This window comes from Dasypus novemcinctus, chromosome 18 (genome assembly GCF_030445035.2).
Source record: "Dasypus novemcinctus isolate mDasNov1 chromosome 18, mDasNov1.1.hap2, whole genome shotgun sequence".
In the NCBI taxonomy this organism is placed as follows: Eukaryota; Metazoa; Chordata; class Mammalia; order Cingulata; family Dasypodidae; genus Dasypus; species Dasypus novemcinctus.
Genome location: NC_080690.1, coordinates 16,930,124 through 16,950,396, shown reverse-complemented (window position 1 = coordinate 16,950,396; position 20,273 = coordinate 16,930,124). Strand labels below are relative to the sequence as shown.

The following is a 20,273-nucleotide window of genomic DNA, read 5'->3' as shown; positions in this document are numbered from 1 at the left end:
AAGTTTAAGAGTTAGGGGGAGGGCAGGGTGTTTTAGGCTATAAGGTAGTCAGAAGGAAAGGAGGTGGTTTCCAATAAATCTGAATAGTAGCCAAGACTTTAAAGTAATTATGTGTGACAGTAACGATTGTAACAGACATAAGTATAAATACATATTTCCTCTGAGGTTGAACAATGGCTGGTGAAATAATAATATAATTAGCTATTATTATTGAGCTTGAATTAGCTATTATTCATGTGTCTCACAGGGAGACTGTCTAATGAAGAAATTACATCACTAACTATTTGAGCAAAAAGTTGATTTCAGGATGCCTAGGCTTCTCCCCATTCAAAATTTCTTAAGGATATTGGATTAGAGTCTTGGTCAGGGAAAACCAGATGGCAAAATCCTACAAGGAGTTTCCTTCTAAATATCAAGAGACTAGAGCAACATTACACTCTGATTCATAAAAATGTGACTGTACAGGAGATGGGCAAATGCTCTTTAACTTCTAACTCTCCCCAAGGGTAATAATTTACCTTCTACAATAATCTAAAAGAATTAAATTGTTTGAAGAAAAAAAGACTTGCCTAAAATTGATGAACTATTACGGAGGACAGGACTGCTAAGTTTAAGCCTTATTAGGAGGCATCTTCTAATGCTCATTATAGCCAGGATTGAAGGGCAGAGCAGTATGCAGTTTGTCTAAAGCTCCTAAAAAGTATAACTTAAATCTCACTGCTTCTCTTTTATGAATGGTCATTCACCAGAGATAATTGGAAAAAAGTCTTCTCAATGGGTAGCCTGCTTTTTACTGAGTCTGTGCAGATTAAAAATAAGTGGATGTGGCTCAAATGATAAGGCCTCCACCTACCATATGGGAGGATCTGGATTCGATTCCTGGGACCTCCTGGTGAAAAAGAAGAGAAAGCATACCTGCTCGGTGAGCCAGTGCCTGAATGGTGAGCCAAATGCCCACCCAGCAAGCTGAGTGCCCATGTGGGTGCCTGTATTAGCCAAAGGGGTGCTGATGCAAAATACCAGAAATTGGTTGGTTTTTATAAAGGGTATTTATTTGGGGTAGGAGATTACAGATACTAGGCCATAAAGCATATGTTATTTCCCTCACCAAAGTCTATTTCCATGTGTTGGAGCAAGATGGCTGCCAATGGCTGCGAGGGTTCAGGCTTCCTGGGTTCCTCCCTTCCAGGGTCTTTTTTTTTTTTTTTTAAAGATTTATTTATTTATTTCTCTCCCCTCCCCACCCCCACCCCTCGGTTGTCTGTTCTCTATGTCTATTTGCTGCGTCTTTTTCTTTGTCTGCTTCCGTTGTTGTCAGCGGCACGAGAATCTGTGTTTCTTTTTGTTGCGTCACCTTGTTATGTCAGCTCTCCGTGTGTGTGGCGCCATTCCTGGGCAGGCTGCACTTTCTTTCATGCTGGGTGGCTCTCCTTATGGGGCGCACTCTTTGTGAGTGGGGCTCCCCTATGCAGGGGACACCCCTGCATGGTATGGCACTCCTTGCACACATCAGCACTGCTCATGGGCCAGCTCCTGCTCATGGGCCAGCTCCACACGGGTCAAGGAGGCCTGGGGTTTGAACTGCGGACCTCCCTTGTGGTAGACGGACACCCTAACCACTGGGCCAAGTCCGCCGCCCCCTTCCAGGGTCTTGCATCTCTCTGGGTTCAAGGTTCCTTTCTTCCCAGGGCTTGCTTCTTCCTGGGGCTGGTTTCTCTTTCCTCTGTGAGCTTATTTCCCAGGGCTCCAACTTAAGGCTTCAGCATCAACTCCAACATCAAAAAACCCTTAACTCTGCCCTCTGCCATGCCTTTTATCTGTGAGCTCCCACCCACCATAGGGTGGGGACTCAATACCCTACTGGCACAAGAGGTTTACATAATTACTTAATCAAGTAAACATATGAATCCAGTATAATCTAATATGCCCAGAGGAAAAGATCAGTTTACAGGGAAGTGGACTTGGCTCAGTGGTTAGGGCATTCATCTACCACATGGGAAGTCCACGGTTCAAACTCCGGGCCTCCTTGACCCGTGTGGAGCTGGCCCATGCGCAGCGCTGATGCGCGCAAGGAGTGCCCGCCACGCAGGGGTGTCCCTCGCGTAGGGGAGCCCCACACTCAAGGAGTGCGCCCCATAAGGAGAGCCGCCCAGCGCAAAAGAAAGTGTAGCTTGCCCAGGAATGGCGCTGCACACATGGAGAACTGACACAAGATGACACAACAAAAATAAACACAGATTCCCGTGCCGCCGACAATAACAGAAGCGGTCAAAGAAGAAGATGCAGCAAATAGAGAACAGACAACCGGGGTGGGGGGTTGGGGGAAGGGAAGAAAAATAAATAAAAATAAATCTTAAAAAAAAAAAAAGATCAGTTTACAAACATAATCCAATATTTCTTTTTGGAATTCATCAATAATATCCAACTGCTACACTCCACCCTCTGAATTCCAAAAAGACACTACAATATTCAAAAAAATCTTAAGCCAGTTACAAAGCAAGTACTAAATCATATCACAATCATTTTAAAGAAATACAGCTTGTCTTGGGGCAAAGCCCCATCTGCTATAGACCTCCGAAACTTACAAAACAATTCATCTGCTTCCAGTACACAAATGGACGCACAAATGGACAGAAAAGGGTAAACATTTTCATTACAATAAGGAGAAATTGGGAGGGAAACATGAGTCATGGTTTCTCTACAGTTCAGTAGACCTACAGGGAATCCTCTGATTTCAAAGTCTATGAGTCATTCTTAAGATGGTTTCTTCTCCTTGTGGCCTTATGGGAACCAGCATTTCCACAGGCTTGCCCAATGGCCATTTTCTTCATTACACCCTCATCAAGCATCTGCATGTTCACCAAGCTCCAGACCTCTCCCTCTAAGAGTGTTGGGGTGATTGCCATACCTTACCCAAACATTGGTTTAGAGTCTTAACCCCCCTCATATAGTGATGTGAAGAAAACATTCCCCCTAACCTTTGGCATACAGGTTCAACCCTCTCAGAGCAATGAATTGACCACCTGGCCTCTGACCGTTGGGGAACAGGTTCATACCTCTCAGACCTGTGGGGTACCAACCCTAACTGCCCTAATCCTTGGGAATGTCCTCCACCCTCTCTGTACCCTGGGGCAGCAAAACTCCCTTACAACATTGGGCAGGAACATTCACCCTCTTCAGCTGTTGGGGCAAACTCACCCTCTCTGTACACATGGGTAGGGTTCTTCTCTTGGCCCAAGGTGATGTCCTAATTCCAGATCCCAGCTTCCATGGTTTTCCTCTCAAAGTCATTTCCCCTTCAATCTCTCCTTTCCATGTCCCTTTTTTCCCAGGCTGACAGTGGTTTTGTTCATACAACTCTCTCAAAAAATCTGTTGGTTTAGCAGGCAGGAAGCAGGGGTTGAAGTCATCAGATAGTAAGACTTTCCACAAGTCTTTCTGAACATAACTGTGTCTTCAAACCTGATTTATAAGTTCCAAGTTCAGTTAAGTCCTCCAATGGGGCACTTTCTTCTGGGAGCTTGATTTCCAGAGGCTTGGAATTTCCAGAATTAGTTTCTGGTTTCTTTGTGTCCAACAGTTCAGTGCTCAGCTTATCTTGTGCAACTAGTATTTTGCTATGAGCTGCAAGCAGAAGCCAAGCCACATTCTCTGGATTTACTTTGGAAATTTCTTCAGCTAAATGCCCAGGTTCACCATTTCAAATTCTGTCTTACATAAAACACCAGGAGTTAATCTTGCTAAGTTCTCTGCAACTTTAAAACATGGACTGCCTTTCCTCCAGTTTCCAATAATAGTTTCATCATTTACTTCTAAGGCATCATAAAAAGTGTCTTTAGTATCCATATTGTTATCAACAGTCTCTTCAAAGTGATCTAGGCCTTTTCCATCAAGCATCTCACAATTCCTCCATAAAATACCCCTTACTCATTTATAAAACCATTCCAGCATTTTGGTAATTGCAAAAGCACTTCCCCACTCCTTGGTACCAAATTCTGTATTAGTCAGCCAAAGAGGTACTGATGCAAAATACAGGAAATTGGTTAGTTTTTATAAAGGGTATTTATTTGGGGTAGGAGCTTACAGATACCAGGCCATAAAGCATAAGTTACTTCCCTTACCAAAGTCTATTTCCACATATTGGAGCAAGATAACTGCTGATGTATGTGAGGGTTCAGGCTTTCTGGGTTCCTCTGGGCTCAGCTCCTCTATTTCTCCACAAGATCAGCTGTAGACTATCAGGTGAATGACTCTGTCTCTCTCCCTGGGGCTTCTGCTGTATCCAAGGAGCTGTCTCTGTTCCTCTGCGTTCTTCTCCTGGCTCAGGTCTTCTCTTCCCAGGGCTTGCTTCTCTTTTCTCTGTGTGCTTACTGCCTGAGGCTCCAACTTAAGGCTTCAGCATCAAACTCCAATATCAAAAACCCTTCACACTGTCCTTTGCCATGCCTTTTATCTGTGAGTCCCCACCCTTTGGTGGCACCCTACTGGCACAAGAGGTTTACATAATTACTTAATCAAGTAAACCTATGAATCCAATATAATCTAATATGCCCAGAGGAAAAGATCAATTTACCAACATAACCCAATATTTCTTTCTGGAATTCATCAATAATATCAAACTGTTACAGTGCCCGTGTGATGAGCCAAGTGCCCATGTGGGTGCCTGCATGGGAGCCAAGTGCCTGCATGGAGAGCTGAGTGCCTGCGCTGTGAGCCAAGTGCCCCCGTGGTGAGCCAGTGCCCATGCAGCAAGCCAGAGCCCGCATGGTAAGCTGAGTGCTCACATAGCAAGCTAAGTGCTCAGGCAGTGAGCCAGTGCCTGTGCAAGTGAGTCACGCAGCAAGATGATGATGCAACAATAGAGAGATGAAGGGGAGAGTCAAGGTGAAGTGCAGTGGAGATGGAAAACTCAGGGAAACTCTCTTCACATCAGAGATCCCCAGGATCAAATCCCAGTGAATCCTTGAGGAGAAAGATGATTAGACAAAAAGAGAAATAGATATAGAAGATCACACGGCGAATGGACACAGACAGCAAAAAACAAAAACAAAAACAAAGAACCCCCAAAACCCACCAATAAATAAATAAATAAATAAATAAACAAACATAATGGGGGAGGGAAGGGGGGAGGAGGAAAAAAGTACAGTATCCCTTTCTTCCCAATGCCCTGCCCCCAGTAAAGTTCTCCTGGTATCTTGAGTAAACAAAGTTTCTGATGACTATGAAAACATTATCAATATAATGACTGAAAGCCTTGTAAGTAGCCTCAGTGGATATTCGTCATTTCTTTTATTGGGATTCTCTGTCGAGCTCCTTCTGGTATCTTTTATAACTTGTTTATCCTTAGATCATTGTTCTTATTATTCTCCACATGCTCTCCTTGGGACAGCTCATTGACTGCCATGTTTTTGTCCACTATCCTTTTGCCATTGACAATCAAATTTGTATTTTCTGCCAGAGCTTCCAGCGGCCTGGAAGTAAACTCCTGGCTTTCCCTAACTCAGGAAGTTCCTTGGATTTTCTTAGCCTTGAACTATAGTCATTTTATAGTTATTTATTAGATTCTTGGTTAACATGTATCTCTCCCACTAGACCAAAAGCTCCATGAGCAAGGATCATGCCCTTTTCCTGCTCCACTGTATTCCTATGCCAAGTACATTGGCTCGTACGAGGTACAGCACAATAAATAATCACCAAAGGAAGCATAAATAAATTTATAATCTCAACGTAGAAGATGAAGGGAAAACAGCGCTTGGGGAGTGTATAAAAAGGAGGTCTAACCTGGTCTGTAGAGTCAGGAGACTTCAATAAGGAAGTGACCTTTAGGTTGAGATCCAAAGGATGAATAGGACCCATCCACTTATATGCCTGCCAAGCATCAACAACTCAGTGTTGTCCCAGAAGACCACGTATTTTATGACTTCATTTATATGAAAAATCCAGAATAGGTAAATTTATAGAGACAGAAAGTAGTTTTCTTTTTACCTTAATTCCATCCTCTGTCATATAACCTATTAACAAATTCTGAGTATTAGGATGTTGTCAACTTTGAGGGAGCATTCTTCTTTTTTTTTAATATATGATTTTTTAAAAAAAATTTATTTATTACCCCCCCACTGTTGTCTGTTCTCTGTGTCTATTTGCTGTGTCTTCTTTGTGCATTATTATGTCTACCACAGGGAAAATGGTATGGGCTCTTTGGGGAGATGTTAAAAATGTTCTAAAATTGATTGTGGTGAAAACTGTGATGACTATTGTACAATGCTGAAAATATACTAAAAACCATTAAATGGGTGTATTGTATAGTATGTGAATTATATCTTAATAAAGTGGTTGTATATAACACATCAGTTCTGGTTATCATGTATATATAATAAATTATATATATATATTATATATATATAGTTACATATATTCAGTACTTCTAAAACTAAATTCTTAAATCTTCCTGCTTGCAACCAGTTTCCTGAATTCCTGATCTTAGTTAATGGCACCTTCATCCATCAGGTCATCCAAACTTTATCGCCATCATAGATGGCTCCCTCTTCCTCATGTCTCTTTTTCAGTCATTTACTATGTCCGCTGTTTTCACTTCCTAAACAGTTCTTTAGTGTATCTCTTCTCAGCCCTGCTCTTAATTAAGGTGACTGGATCTTTACCTCTCAGTGACAATTTTTTTTTTTGTCCAATTAACTCTTTGGCAGTCTGTGGATCCCTTCTCAGAAAAAAAAAAGTTTTTAAATGCATAAAATACATTGTATTATGAAGGAAACCAACTACATTAAAATACAGCTCAGATCGTTCAAAAATAAATTTGTGGTGCGGTATTATACGTGCTTTTTTACCAGTGTGATGAAACGAAATGACAAGATCTAAAAGTGAGTCTATAACAAAGATGGCAATTTCAAACTAGTAATGAGAATAACCCATAATTTAGATCTCTGCATCAACTAATATTATATGAAAATATCTCTGATTTCTACTGGTGACAAAGTCACTGCTACTGCTGATATTTCTGTGATTAGCTGCCAACACATAATTAAAGGAAACGTTAAATTTCTGTTAGAGATTAGTGGAAAGAACGAAGTGTTTGTTCTCTTCAACCTCTCTAACGATCTTAGGTTAAACCGTCAGACTCCACGGACTAACGCCAGAGAACCATTGAGAGGAGCGCTCAAGCATCCTAGAGAGGAAGCACGCGAGGCTTGAGTGACGCCACTGACGGGGTGACGCACTTCCGGTCACGCCGCACTTTCCTCCTTTTCTGAGCTGGGTTTTGGTGTTTGTACCTTCGGAGGCACTGCTAGGATACGCCATTCACCTGTAGAGAAGACCGTTGATTTCGTCCCTGGTGACGCGGGGAACCGGGGTAGGAGTTAGGGTGGCGCTCCCGAGCCCTCTCCGCTCGTCGGATCCCTTCGTTACTCCCAGACTGCAGCGGCCGCTTTAGGAAGTGGAGGCCATGAAAAAGGGCTGCTGGGTGGAAAGGAGAAGCCATGTGTGTCCGACATAGCCACTCCATTCAAAAACTGGTTATTGGGCGGCTAAATGCCAGTTCCTGTTCTAGGTCCCCGAGGTGCAGCCGTGAATGAGAAGCGGTGTGGGCCTCGTCTTCAGGACCTTCTGCCTAATGGGAAAGTCTCATATTAATCTGATAAGATCTTATTCATTCCACTTGATTGTAACACTAGGTGGCAGCCACTCCTTAAGGCTCCGCGTGGTCTGGTCTCTTGCACCTTCTTCAGCCTCGTCTTGCAGCACCCTCCCCTTGGCTCTGCTACAGCCTTCTTGGTTCTTCACTTCTAGAACATGCTTTTGCACATGCTGTTACTTTTGTAAAGATTTCCTTTCTAACGTAGTTCTTATTCTTAAGCCTTCCCTGACTAGGATATAGCCTCACTACCGCCACAGCAGTCACTAATTGTGATCTTAAAGTTATTTCTGAGAGTGTTGATTAATATGTGTGTCTCCTTTAGAGACTAAGTTCCATGAGGGACAAAATCACACCTTTTTTTTTTTCTCTTTCCACTGTGTCTCCCATGTATTACACATATCTTCACATTAAATATATATGTGATAAATGTGTGTTGAGTGAAGAAAGAACAAATCAATGTGTAATCATACAGGGGTGAGTGGCATGCAGGAAAAGGAATACAGTGCTAGTGGAGTGTGTAAGAGGGATCTGACCTGGTCTGTAGGGACAGATTGAGATCTGAAGGATAAGTTGACATTACCCAGGTGAAGAGGGGGGTCAGGGAGTATTGCAAACAGAATAGCAGGTATGAAGGTTCTAATGTTGGAGAAGAGTGGTCATGTAGGGATAACAGCAGGTAAAAAGATCCTGAACTAGTATGGTAGAGAGGAAAAGAAGGCCAGTGTGACTGAACTAAGAAAGGAGGAGGGTAGCAAAAGATGTGGCTAGCAGGAAACTATCACGTAGTGAGAGATCTTTAGGGAAGATGCTGACCTTTTGGTAGAATAGGACTGTTAAAGTGTCTGTAGGGAGTGAGGTGTAATACCTAAGGTAACATGTTAGGTAGCCTTTCAGAGACCTTTGCTAATTAGTTTCTGCTTATCACTGGGTCCTAGAATGGGGCAATGGACAAAATTTTGCCTGCCCCAAGTCAAAGAAGAGTAAGATTTACCCAGATATTCTTTTACTAAATCTTCTTGGTTACTCTTATCTATTCTATATTAATCCTTGAATCACTTTATCAGATTGTAAATAAATTCTGTTGAGATTATGACTGCAAGCAATATAGAAGTAATTATTTAAAGTGTAGTTTTTGGAGTCTGGTAGATCTGGTTTGGGATCCAACTTCACTCATCTACCAGCTGAATGACCTTAACCTCATGATTCTCATTTGGGAAGGAGAAAAGGTCCAGAGGATTGTTGGCAAGGACTGAATGCAAGGATATGTATTTTTCATCCAAAAACATGATATTCCTTTCTATTTCTTTAACCTTTTATGTTTCTCAGTAAAATTTTATTTTTTAAAATAAAGGTCTGAGATTCCTGAGTTTGGCTTAGAGTTTTTTTTTTTTTTTTTTTTAATTTTATGTTTTTACGTATGTCTTTTGCTTTTTGTTTTGCTCTATGTGTACTTGGCTTCCCATCCCCCTCCCCACCAATTGTTTTACGTGGGAAAGACATCATTGTTTAATGTGTGTGAGTTCAGGCTTTGGTGACCTAGATCAAGTCACTTATCCATTCAAAATCTCTGTTTCCTCAGAATTAACAAACCTCAAGGTGTGGTGTGGATTAAAACAGGAGATATATACCATGTAACCTAGTGGGCATTTAGTAAATGACTTCTGCTGTTTGGGCAGGTTTGTTGTTTTAAAGGAGAGCCTTTGACTGGACTGGGCTCACTCTTTGGTTCTGTTTGCTCCTTCCCTCAGCCTCTGCCCTTCCCTGAGAGGGAGCCCAGGTGATGGCAGCCATGCCCGTGACAGCCCAGCACCAGGTGAGCTGTGGGCCCCTCAGATCAGCCTTAGAGAGATGGGATTTGAAGGACTGAGAGATGATTCTGGCCAGTCTTATTAGAGCCAAAGTAGTGGGAAAACCCCTGTTGATTCCCTGCAGTGTGGACTGCATGTAGGAAGACAGCTGATGGGAAGGGACTGAGCCATCAGAGGTTCTAGAGCCACTGAAACAGTGGATGGAGACAGGAGAGAGTGACCTCGGAAGGAGTCTAGTCTCCTGCAGTCTGAGGGTTCTGCTGAGCCAGAGAGTCCACAGGTTCAGTAGCTCCCCCAACAGAGGGAGGATGAGGGACTCAGGCTGGTGGTATCAGTTACACAGTATATGCTGGGAAAGGTCAGCATCAGCTGGGTCACCAGGTTCTTTGGGATTGTGGTGGAGAGGCAGAGGGAGAGCCGGAAGACAAGAATAAGGAGCACATACCACTCATCTTCCAAAATAAAGAAGGAAGTTTGGGCTTTAGATCAGGAAGAACCTATCCTTCATGTCAGTATTGATGCTAGGGAAGGCAATGGACTGATAGGAAATCTGCACTTAACATTTTTGTACTTTGACATAATTTGCAAAGAACTTAAAATACATATTTTGGGGGCAGGTAAATTGATTTCTTGAATTGTATTTTACTTCTTGAGACTGAAGAATTGCTGAGTGTTGTTTTACTACTTCCTTCTTCTTAGGACTTTTCTATCAAATAATTTCAATTTCATGAACCATATCCTAAGAGCCAATCCCAGATTTCCCACATTTGTTAGCTCTTCTGATTACTTCAAGTTTGTCATTGTTGATTCTGTACTCCTTTGATACAATCTCACCACTTGACCTATATATCTATCTATATATCTATATCTATATATCTGTGTGTGTGTCTGTGTGTGTGTGTGTATATATATATATATATATATTTTTTTTTTTTTTTGAGGTACCAGAGCCAGGGATTGAACCTGGGACCTCATATGTGGGAAGCTGGCACTCAACCACTGAGCCACATCAGTTCCCCTGAGTTGGTTTTTTCATGTGTTTGTTTATTTTTTTAGGAGGCACTGGGGACCAAATCCAGGACCTCCCATGTGGGAAGTAGGCATTCAACTGCTTGAGCCATATCTGCTCCCCCATCTTCTGTAGTAGCCTTATTTAGTGTTTGTCATTAATTCCCTGGGTTTGTTTGCAGAGCTTCCCAGCTGATTTCTCTGTGTACACTCTTGCACTTTTCCTTCCCCTTCGTGTCACCTGACACAGCTTTTCCCTGAGTTTGGATTTTGTTCTCTAGAACAGGCCATCAAAATCACCTGGAGGGCTTGTTAAAGCATGGATTGTTCTGGGGTGGGGCCTGGGAATTTGCCTTTCTGGCAGGTTCCCAGGTGATGCTGCTGTTGCTTGGGGTCTAGGGGCCACACTTAGAGAACCACTGTTCTAGTTAGTGGTGATTCAGTCAAGAGTTGACTGGGTCAGGTTATTTTAAGTACATTATTGTATATACTGGGCAGAGGATGGACTCAGTGCTGGAAAAGGCTGAAACTGGAGTTGTTGAGGGGTCCACTGTTGAAGTAGTGATGAAGATGAGTCAGATTCCAAATATACTTAGGAGATAGAATGGGCAGGATTTGATTACTGACTGATAATCAGAAATTAGCAACAGTTGGTTGAGAGAGTTTAGAATGATGTTATGGATTGACTCATGTCCCCCACAAAGACATGTTCAAGCCTGTCCCATTTATGTGAACCCATTTTGTAAATAGGATTTTTGGTGATCTTATTAGTTAAGGTGAGGCTGAATTGAATCAGGTTAAGCCTTAATACAATATGACTGGAGTCCTTATAAACAGAGGAAATTTGGATACAGTCAGCAGAAGGAGACAGATGGCCTGGTGATGGACGTAGAGGTTATGGATTGCTGACAAGTTACCACCAGAACTCTGCAGACTTCGGAGAAAGCATGATCCTGGTGATATTTTAATTTTGAACTTCTAGTCTATAAAATTGTGACACTATAAATTCCTCTTATTTAAGCCAGCCAGTCTGTGGTATTTGTTATAACAGTCCTGGTAAACTAGAATTTCTTGCATAGGTGACTAGGCTGAGATAGGGGGAAAAAATGTCACTCACCCTGCCAAACAGTTTATAGGGTTTAGAAAGGGGCCAGCTTGGAGGGGAGATGAAGTTGGTATTGGATGGTGGCTCAGATGTACTGGGTCAGCTGGGAAATCTGATGCAGTGCTAGCTAGGGCTTATGGAAGGTGGAAATCTACTGAATCAAGTAAGACATTGGGAGATGGGAGGATATTCACAAGCACATTCAGGCAACCAAGGTTAAATACCAAAGTCTGAGGAGTGAGTAGAATGTCTAAACCAGGTGTTGGTGCTTTCTGCAAAGGTAGTATTGGAGCCAGCAGAGAGGGGAAAGGGTGGCTATTGAGAAAGCATGAGACTTGGTCGGCAGAAGCTATTGTCTTGGAAGTATAAAGAGAAGCAGCTGCTTCCTGCAAGTGGGCCTATGCAAGCTAATTGTCCACTTGTACATGCAACAATGAAAGAGCACTTTCAAAATCAAAGAGATTTTGCTCTAGGAAGATGAGGTCGTGGTAGACTTTTTTCCAGGTGTTTCAAAATATTGTATCATGTTTTATAAAAAGAAATCTTGTGTCCTAATGGAAGCTCTCCTGTAGTGAGAGGAGTTCTGTATTTTTGGTTGGAGAAATAGTCACTTAGTGGTGCCAATATCCAGGTCCTTTCACCTTTTCTCATTCCCCATTCCTTATAGGACCTCTCTCTCAGGCCCTTGCACTGTCCCCTCTGTCCCACACTCTGGCCCTGAGCCAGGAGATTGCTCTGGGGCAGTAGGTAATTGTTGTTTTAGGAGGTGATGACCTTCGAGGATGTGGCTGTGTACTTCACCTGGACAGAATGGGCTGGACTTTCTCCTGCACAGAAGGCCCTGTACAGAAATGTGATGCTGGAGAACTATGGGAACTTGACTTCTTTGGGTAAGGCCACTTTCCTCCTGGGACTCAGATCTGTACTTTCCTGTTTTCTTCCTTCTTTTATTAAAGGCTGGGATGTAGTGGAGAGAGAGAGAGGCGGTCTGTATCCACTGAGTGGTTGCTCCTGGGCGGAGACTAAATGACCAACCTCTGAGGTTTCAGAGTAGGGAGAAATCTTAGGTCACTTTGTTCTCAATGTAGGGAATTTGCTGTCTGCTGGTAAGAGCCCTTCCCATCTTACTCCAAGGGGCTCTGCTCAGTAAGGAATAAGTACTTCTGTTGTCAGCACTATGTTCTCTGCTTGTTGCTATGCTCCCCATTGTTAAGGGAAGGGGTGATGCCTTTTCTGTGTTTGCACATCTTGTAGGATCTCATTAACTTACCTACTGTTAATTGGTTTTTTAAGAAGAGGTCACAAATGCTGAGTTTCTCTTGATCAAAATCCCTTCTCCAGTTCTGAGCCTTCATCTATGGGTCTATTTTTACTGAGACTTTTTGGGTTTTCTGTCTTTTGGCACAGCAAACATGGCTAACAGGTGCTATTTTCTTTCCCTTTCTCAGGATACTTAGTTCCTAAACCTGCCCTGATCTCTCTTCTGGAGGGAGGGGATTTTCCTTGGGACCTGGAGGCACAAAATGATCCACCTGCAGAGAGGACCAAAAATGTCTGTAAAGGTAAGCGAGACAGGTTTAGAACTGGCACCCATAATGCTGTACAGAACAGTGTGTTTCAGAATGACCTACACAGGGCACGATTTGAATAATAGAGATGATTACTGCTAATAGGTAAAATTTTAAACCTTTCCCACAAGTCTTAACTCTTACCAACATATTACTGCTTAATATATCTTATATACAATTCTTGAATCCATTACTGCTTTCTCAGTCTCAACATTGCCTACCTTAGTGGCCCTGCTTCCTTGAACATGATGGGTTTATTCAAGAGCAATTTCTAAGGACTTGGCATATGCCATGCTTTATTTTAGAAACTCTGGAGGATACAGGTTGTGTATGGAGGCAGATGTAAAGAGCTTAAAAAAAAATGAGAAAGAATATGTGAAGTGCTCCTCGTAATATATAAGCAGTGAACTGTGGGAACACAGCAAAAGGAGGGGTTAGAGCAATGCTGATTTGGAAGATAAAGTAAGTCCCTTCAGTGGTGGGACCATTTGTTCCAAATTAACAGATCACAGTGGTTTCAGATGGGGAAAAGATTGTAGATAGTCTGACCTGAGGAAGAGAATAGGGAATCCAATAAATCACTGTGATTGCTTTGCAGATTAATGTGCAGAGGAATCACCTGGGGAGCATATTTTAAAATGTATATTTTTAGAGCTTGCCTTTAAGCATTCTTCTGTCTCTTCTAGTAAGCAGTACAAAAGCATAAAGCTTGGGACTAAAAGCCTAAGCAGGACTTTCTGTAATCTGTTTTCTAAAATCTAGAACCTTTCAGCTCCCTTAGCCAATGGTGTAGATGAAAATAGGTTGTTGCTTCTATCCACCCTGCCTTGTGTGGAAAATTTATTTATTTATTTATTTATTTATTTTTTATTGACTTTGTAATAATATTACATTAAAAATATATATGTGAGGTCCCATTCAACCCCACCCCCCCGCCCCCCCTCTCCCCCCCCCAACAACACTCGTTCCCATCATCATGACACATCCATTGGATTTGGTAAGTACATCTTTGGGCACCTCTGCACCTCATAGACAATGGTTCACATCATGGCCCATACTCTCCTCCATTCCATCCAGTGGGCCCTGTGAGGATTTACAATGTCCGGTGATTACCTCTGAAGCACCATCCAGGGCAGCTCCATGTCCCAAAGACGCCTCCACCTCTCATCTCTTCCTGCCTTTCCCCATACCCATCGTCCACCATGTCCACTTTTCCCAATCCAATGCCACCTCTTCTATGTGGACATTGGATTGGTTGTGTCCATTGCACCTCTATGTCAAGAGGAGGCTCAGATTCCACATGGATGCTGGATGCAATCCTCCCATTTTCAGTTGTAATCACTCTAGGCTCCATGGTGTGGTGGTTGTCCTTCTTCAACTCCATCTTAGCTGAGTGTGGTAAGTCCAATAGATCAGATTGTAGGTGCTGGAGTCTGTTGAGGCTCAGGACCTGGCTATCACATTGTCAGTCCAGAGATTCAAATCCCCTAAATATATCTTAAACCCCAACATTAACTGCACCTCCAGCACATTAGCATGAAAGTCTTATGAAGGGAGATCCCATCTGAGTCCAGATTCATCACACATAAACACCCTTTCCAAAGAGGGGCCATCTGACCTGGTAGTTAACCCCATCGGCCATGACCATACTCCCATGGGTCTCTTTAGCCCTCAAAGGAACCAATATCTGGAGGTTGTATCTGCTTTATCTGTCTCTCTGACTCTGCTCAGTTGTGCATGAGGGCAATCCTTCTGCCAGCCTCCAGACTCTTTTTTAGAAACTCGTAGCCATATAAACTCATTTCTCCTTTCCATTTCCCCCTTACTTTAGGTCAAACAGCATTTTAAAGTCATGGTATTTTATGTAGACATGGATATTCTGCTGATCCGCATTGAACCTTCCGTATAAGGTCATTTTCCAGTTGCATCATCAGTTGGTAGTTGATAGTGGTCCCTCGTTGCCAGGGAGGCTCATCCCCGGGTGTCATGTCCCACGCTGGGGGGAAGGCATTGCATTTACATGCTGAGTTTGGCTTCGAGACTGGAATGTGTGGAAAATTTAGAATGCAGAGCTTGTGGTGGACCTGAAGGGCTCTGTCCTGGAGAACTTATGGCATGGGAATAGGAAACGGTAGCAGGCAAGACAGAATGTGGAGCAGGAGCAGTAACTCGTGCTGCAGTGACCTTGCCACTAGGCACACAGGCCCCTAATCTTTGTGCTTAGAAATGTTAGCTTGACCTAGTTTGTGATTTGATTGGGCTGAGGAGAAATTGAAAATATAAAGTGTTGCTACACTATTATTATTCATATATATCAGGTATTAACTTTCCAGTGCATAAATTTGGTTGGGGACAATGGTTATGCAGGAATGGAATGTGAAGGAGAGAGTGGAGGTAGAACTGACCAGACTGTAGCAAAACTGAGCCATAAGAGGGAAGAATTGAGTCAGATAACATTGGGAAGTCATGATAGGAAGAGCTTTTTGAATTCATACGAATTTAGATCTGAATATATAGTCTGAGGTTCCTTTAGAATAAGTAAGTGGATAGCTCTAGAGCAGACTGTTGAGAATGCAGGTTTAAAGTCTGAGATAATTGTTAGATCTGAAAATAGAGATGTTAAGTGTCCTCATCCAGAGTTTTGGTTGAATTTATCCCAGAGAGAAAAAAGATGGGCTGAATCTTAAATATTAAGAGATACTTCATTTTAGTGAGAGAGGGAAGAGAAAGTGTACAGCAAAGTACTTAGAGGAGGGCCCCCAAGAATGAGCAGTGAAATGGATGTCAAGGGTAAGAATTTCAGGTATATGGTTTGCAGAGAGGGAGTAAATGGGAGATGACAAAGTTGAAGCAGCACATTATCTTATTTTAATAAGTTTAGGAAATGATAGAAAATACAGTAAATGGTAGCAAGTGTTTTCAAACTGTTTTTGGTTGTGACTCTCAGTAGGCATTATATTCTGTATCAGAACACTCGTATATAACTAAAACCAGAGTATTAGGAATTTACCCTTACCATTCCAGTGTGTGTGAATGTCTTCTAGTCTATTCAAATGTAAATTGGTATGTTTCATTTTTAAAAGTTGTTTGGTAGTGACACACTAAATCAGTTTTGTAACTAATGGCTAGACAGCTTGAAAAACATTAAGAAACAATGGGAATTGAAGAGATGATCATTATGTTCAGTTGGATTGGAGAATCTAAGGAAGGAGGATGAAGATGAAGAAAAGTTATAGCTATAGAGAAGTATATTAGAGGAAGTGGGAGATAGCATCAGGGATGATTTGGAAGTGTAAGACTTGAGAAGGCAGTTTGGGATGGAAGGAAGTGGAAGTGGAAAGGAAGGAATTTGAGGGCACTGGAGCTGGGCAGCTTTGGTCTCTTTCAGCAGGAGGTGATAATGACTGGAGAATTAGGAAGGTGGGTGATGGGAATATGGTCAACTTGGAAATATAGAGATTTTTTTGTCATTTATTCCCTCAATCCTATTTTATGAGACTGAGCAGCCTAGTAGCAAAAAAAAGGCATGTGAGAACAGACCACCAGGTTCTCGGTTGTCTTGGTCACTCTTTTTCAGATGGTCACCCTGTTTATGCCAGTCTCAGATCTCTCCTCTCCCCACACTCTCTTCAGTCCTTTATTTTGTAATCATAGGCTGAGCTTGATTAACCAACAGAGGAGTCCCGGATAACCAAATTTAATGTTAAAACAAAATTAGTCCAACATTTTGTTATAAAATTGATCAACTTTAAACATATTTAAAATATCCAATTTTTAGCACACAAATGCCATTTTGCATACTGCTGTTGCTTGTTTCCTTTTTGCTAATATGAGAAAGAATACTCTGCAACCTTGGTGTAGCTAAGGAAACAGTGTCCCTCCCTTTTCAAATAGGCAAAGTCTAGGACAAAAGTTTTTCTGCATATTTGAGGTTCAGACTTTTTTGAGAGTCTAATAACAAGTCATAGCATTTGTAAACAGGTTTAGGGTGTTCACTCATCCTCCTCTAGCCCATCTATGTACCTGCAGTTAAGAACATCTGAACTAGATGATCTTAATAGCATAATGGGAATGATGTCCTGTGAGTACTTCTGTGATCCTCTTGTCTTTCTGCCTTGCCACAAACTAGTGCCCTTAATGCTCAGTGTCTCTAGTTTTTTGGGACATCTGCAGGGTATGGTAGGTTTTTTTTTTAAGCTTTTGCTTTGTGATTCTGTTTAATCTTGTCAGCCTTGTCACCACTTGCTCTTAGTGCCTGTTTCTTCTTTCTGTACTGCTGTAAGTACCATGAAGTCAAAAGATACTAGGACATACTGGGAAGAAATCATTCACATAGTGTCTGGAAAAGCTTAGGAAGCAATCTGCAATGATGTGTAAACTGGAAAGGATACTTTCAAAACCATTTTTTGCCTGTGTGGTATTTGGCATTTCCATTTTAATAGCTTTTCTGGTAGACTAATGTGGGAATTGGAATGATAATCTTTAAAAGCCCTATCATTTTTGATGCTCTGTTGTTTCCTGTATAATTCTCAGGTGGCATTTGTGTTTTCTATTTCTTATGTCAGGTGCTGAGACTAGCATTGGCATTGAGTCCACATCAACACAGGGAATTTTTGAAGAAAGAGACAGGATAATATCATGTGAGCTGCAAAAGAGTGTTCCTTGGAGAATCAACTTTTCAAAACCATGTCAACTCAAGAAGCACCAGGAAATCCCCATAGTGAAAAATATTGGAGGAAAGAATGAGAGAATCCACTGTGCGAGGAGACCCTTCCGATGTGAGGAGTGTGGGAAATGCTTCAACTATTTTTCTTACTTTGTTAGACACCATAGAATCCACACTGGGGAGAAGCCTTTTGAGTGTAATGAGTGTAGAAAAGCCTTTAATGGAAAGGCTTCATTAATTCGGCATCAGAGAATCCACACTGGAGAGAAGCCTTACCAGTGTGAGGAGTGTGGGAGAGCCTTTAATGATAATGCAAATCTGATCAGGCATCAGAAAATCCACAGTAGGGACAGAACCTATCACTGTAAGGAGTGTGGAAATAGTTTCACAAGTAGTACTGAGTTTGTTATACATCAGAGAATCCACACTGGGGAGAAACCCTATGAATGTAATGAGTGTGGAAAAGCTTTTGTTGGTAATTCCCCTCTAATTCAGCATCAGAAAATCCACACTGGAGAGAACCATATGAGTGTAACGAGTGTGGCAAAAGCTTCAGACGGGCTTCCCATCTTAGCCAACATCAGCGTATTCACACAGGGGAAAAGTCTTTTACTTGTAAAATATGTGGACAAGCCTTCAATTTTCATGCAAAACTAACCCAGCATCAGAGGATCCACAGTGAGCGGAAACATTTCAAGTGTGTAGATTGTGGAAAAGCCTTTAGTGTTAAGGAACAACTAAAAAGGCATCTAAGAATTCATGTTCAGGAGTCCAGAAACCTTCATTAATGAAAGAAATCTTCAGCATTGGAGAATTTATTTAGGAGAGAAACCCTGTGAGTGGAGTAATTATGAAAAAAACCTTTAGGTCTTCTTCCCAGCCAGGTCATCATGAGTATGTCCACCCTGGAGAGAAGCCTGTGTTGGACATTGGTCATTTTGGCCTCCCAGAATTTTTTATCCCCTTTTACTGGTAATAATACACTAAATTTCCTTTCCATCCTCTGCTCAGGAGTAGAATGTGTGATATTGGCCTGGAGCAATTACAAGTTTCTCTCTCAGGCCATAGTTATTGGTTCATACATCAGTAGGTGACTCAAAATGATTCAGTTCGAGTCCTAAGATTTGCAGTAGCTAAAAGGAAGAAATACTCTTTTGGACTTGAAGTTGGGAGGAGCTCCTTGGGTTCTTGAGCCTGAGAATAAAATCAACAAAATAACATGATGTCATAGTTGGAGAACAATCATATTGTAAAGTTATTGTTTGAATAGCATTAAACTATATCTGCAGCAAGAGTTGCATCTGGGTTTTTGAATTCCACTTTTGTTTAACTTAAGCAAGATTACATTGCATTTTCTTTTCTTAGAATGGAGGTTTTACAGTACATTGTCAGTGTATCGGTAGTTTTAAATATCTTCAGGAATAATGAACCTGTTCATGGAGAAAAGTTTTGTGCTTATGATGGTGTGGGAGTCATTAGCTTTAGCCCTGGCAACCCCCACAGGGACAAACCCTGTGACTGTATTGAGAATGGGAAACTTTCATGTAACACGTTAGAGTGTAGGGCTGCATCAGGGTAATACCAGTGGATAGAAGTTCTAACCGTTTAGGTTACACAAAAGTTTTGGTGTTATTGTAAAACTACTCCTGCATCATTAATTCCATTCTAAAGAAAAGTCTTACTATGAAACCAAAATCCTTCACTCTTAAAGCTCGAATTGTCTGTTTACTCAGTTTTTATTTGAAATGGATCGATATGGACTTTTATAGTTTAATGCCTAGGATAACATGCCCACCCTGTCCATGGTTAGTGGCCTTTCAAACCAAGGCAGTACTCTTGTTCTCAATCCTAAGAGATACTGTGCCTCAATAGGAAAACAAAATGCTGGCCCTTTTCTTTGGGTGATGGATGTAATCTGTGTCCTCTTTTTCTTCCATGTACCCTTCAGCTGCCAACTAGTGTTAAAATCACCCTTCCTAATTCCAGTCCTAATTCTAGACTTTACCTGCTCCCTGAAGTCTAGCTCCTGAGTGGCTTCACCACTTCTTTCTTACTTGCCAGCAGTTGGATGAGTGATTGTATCACATGCTTGCATTGACTAATGAATAATAGACTGGAGAATCTTTTTTTTAATTGAAGTATAGCACACATGCATGAAAGTGCACAATTCATAGTTATACAACTTGAAATTTTACAAAGAACATAGTCTTAAAATCAGCATCAAGATTGAGAAATACAACCTACTGATATCACATAAATTTCCCTGTACTCCATCCCAGTCATTATTCCAGATGACTTCTGTTCTGACATATCACCAGAAATTATTTTGCCTTTGTTTGTACTTTTATCTAAATGGAATCATCAGTGTAGGTGATCAGTATAGATTCATTTTCATTGCTGCAGATTATTTCCTTATATGGATATATTACAATTTGCCTTTCTGTCGGTAGACATTTGGGTTATT

At 41.7% G+C, this 20,273-nt stretch overlaps 1 protein-coding gene across 1 annotated transcript; it reads left to right on the top strand.

Moving 5' to 3' along the window:
• The first annotated feature begins 7,243 nt into the window (after positions 1-7,243).
• Positions 7,244-19,101, top strand: LOC101410942 (zinc finger protein 19). The gene is made up of 5 exons (XM_058279764.2): positions 7,244-7,369; positions 9,403-9,467; positions 12,339-12,465; positions 13,024-13,137; positions 17,709-19,101. The coding sequence occupies exons 2-5, from the start codon at positions 9,435-9,437 to the stop codon at positions 18,464-18,466; spliced, it is 1,032 nt and encodes a 343-aa protein (XP_058135747.1). The 5' UTR covers positions 7,244-7,369; positions 9,403-9,434; the 3' UTR covers positions 18,467-19,101.
• The last annotated feature ends 1,172 nt before the right edge of the window (positions 19,102-20,273 follow it).

Coding starts and splice junctions, on each gene's coding strand:
- LOC101410942 (XM_058279764.2), top strand. CDS start 9,435: ATGGCAGCCATGCCCGTGACAGCCCAGCACCAG. Junction 9,468..12,338: donor CCGTGACAGCCCAGCACCAG/GTGAGCTGTGGG, acceptor TTGTTGTTTTAG/GAGGTGATGACCTTCGAGGA. Junction 12,466..13,023: donor TGGGAACTTGACTTCTTTGG/GTAAGGCCACTT, acceptor TCCCTTTCTCAG/GATACTTAGTTCCTAAACCT.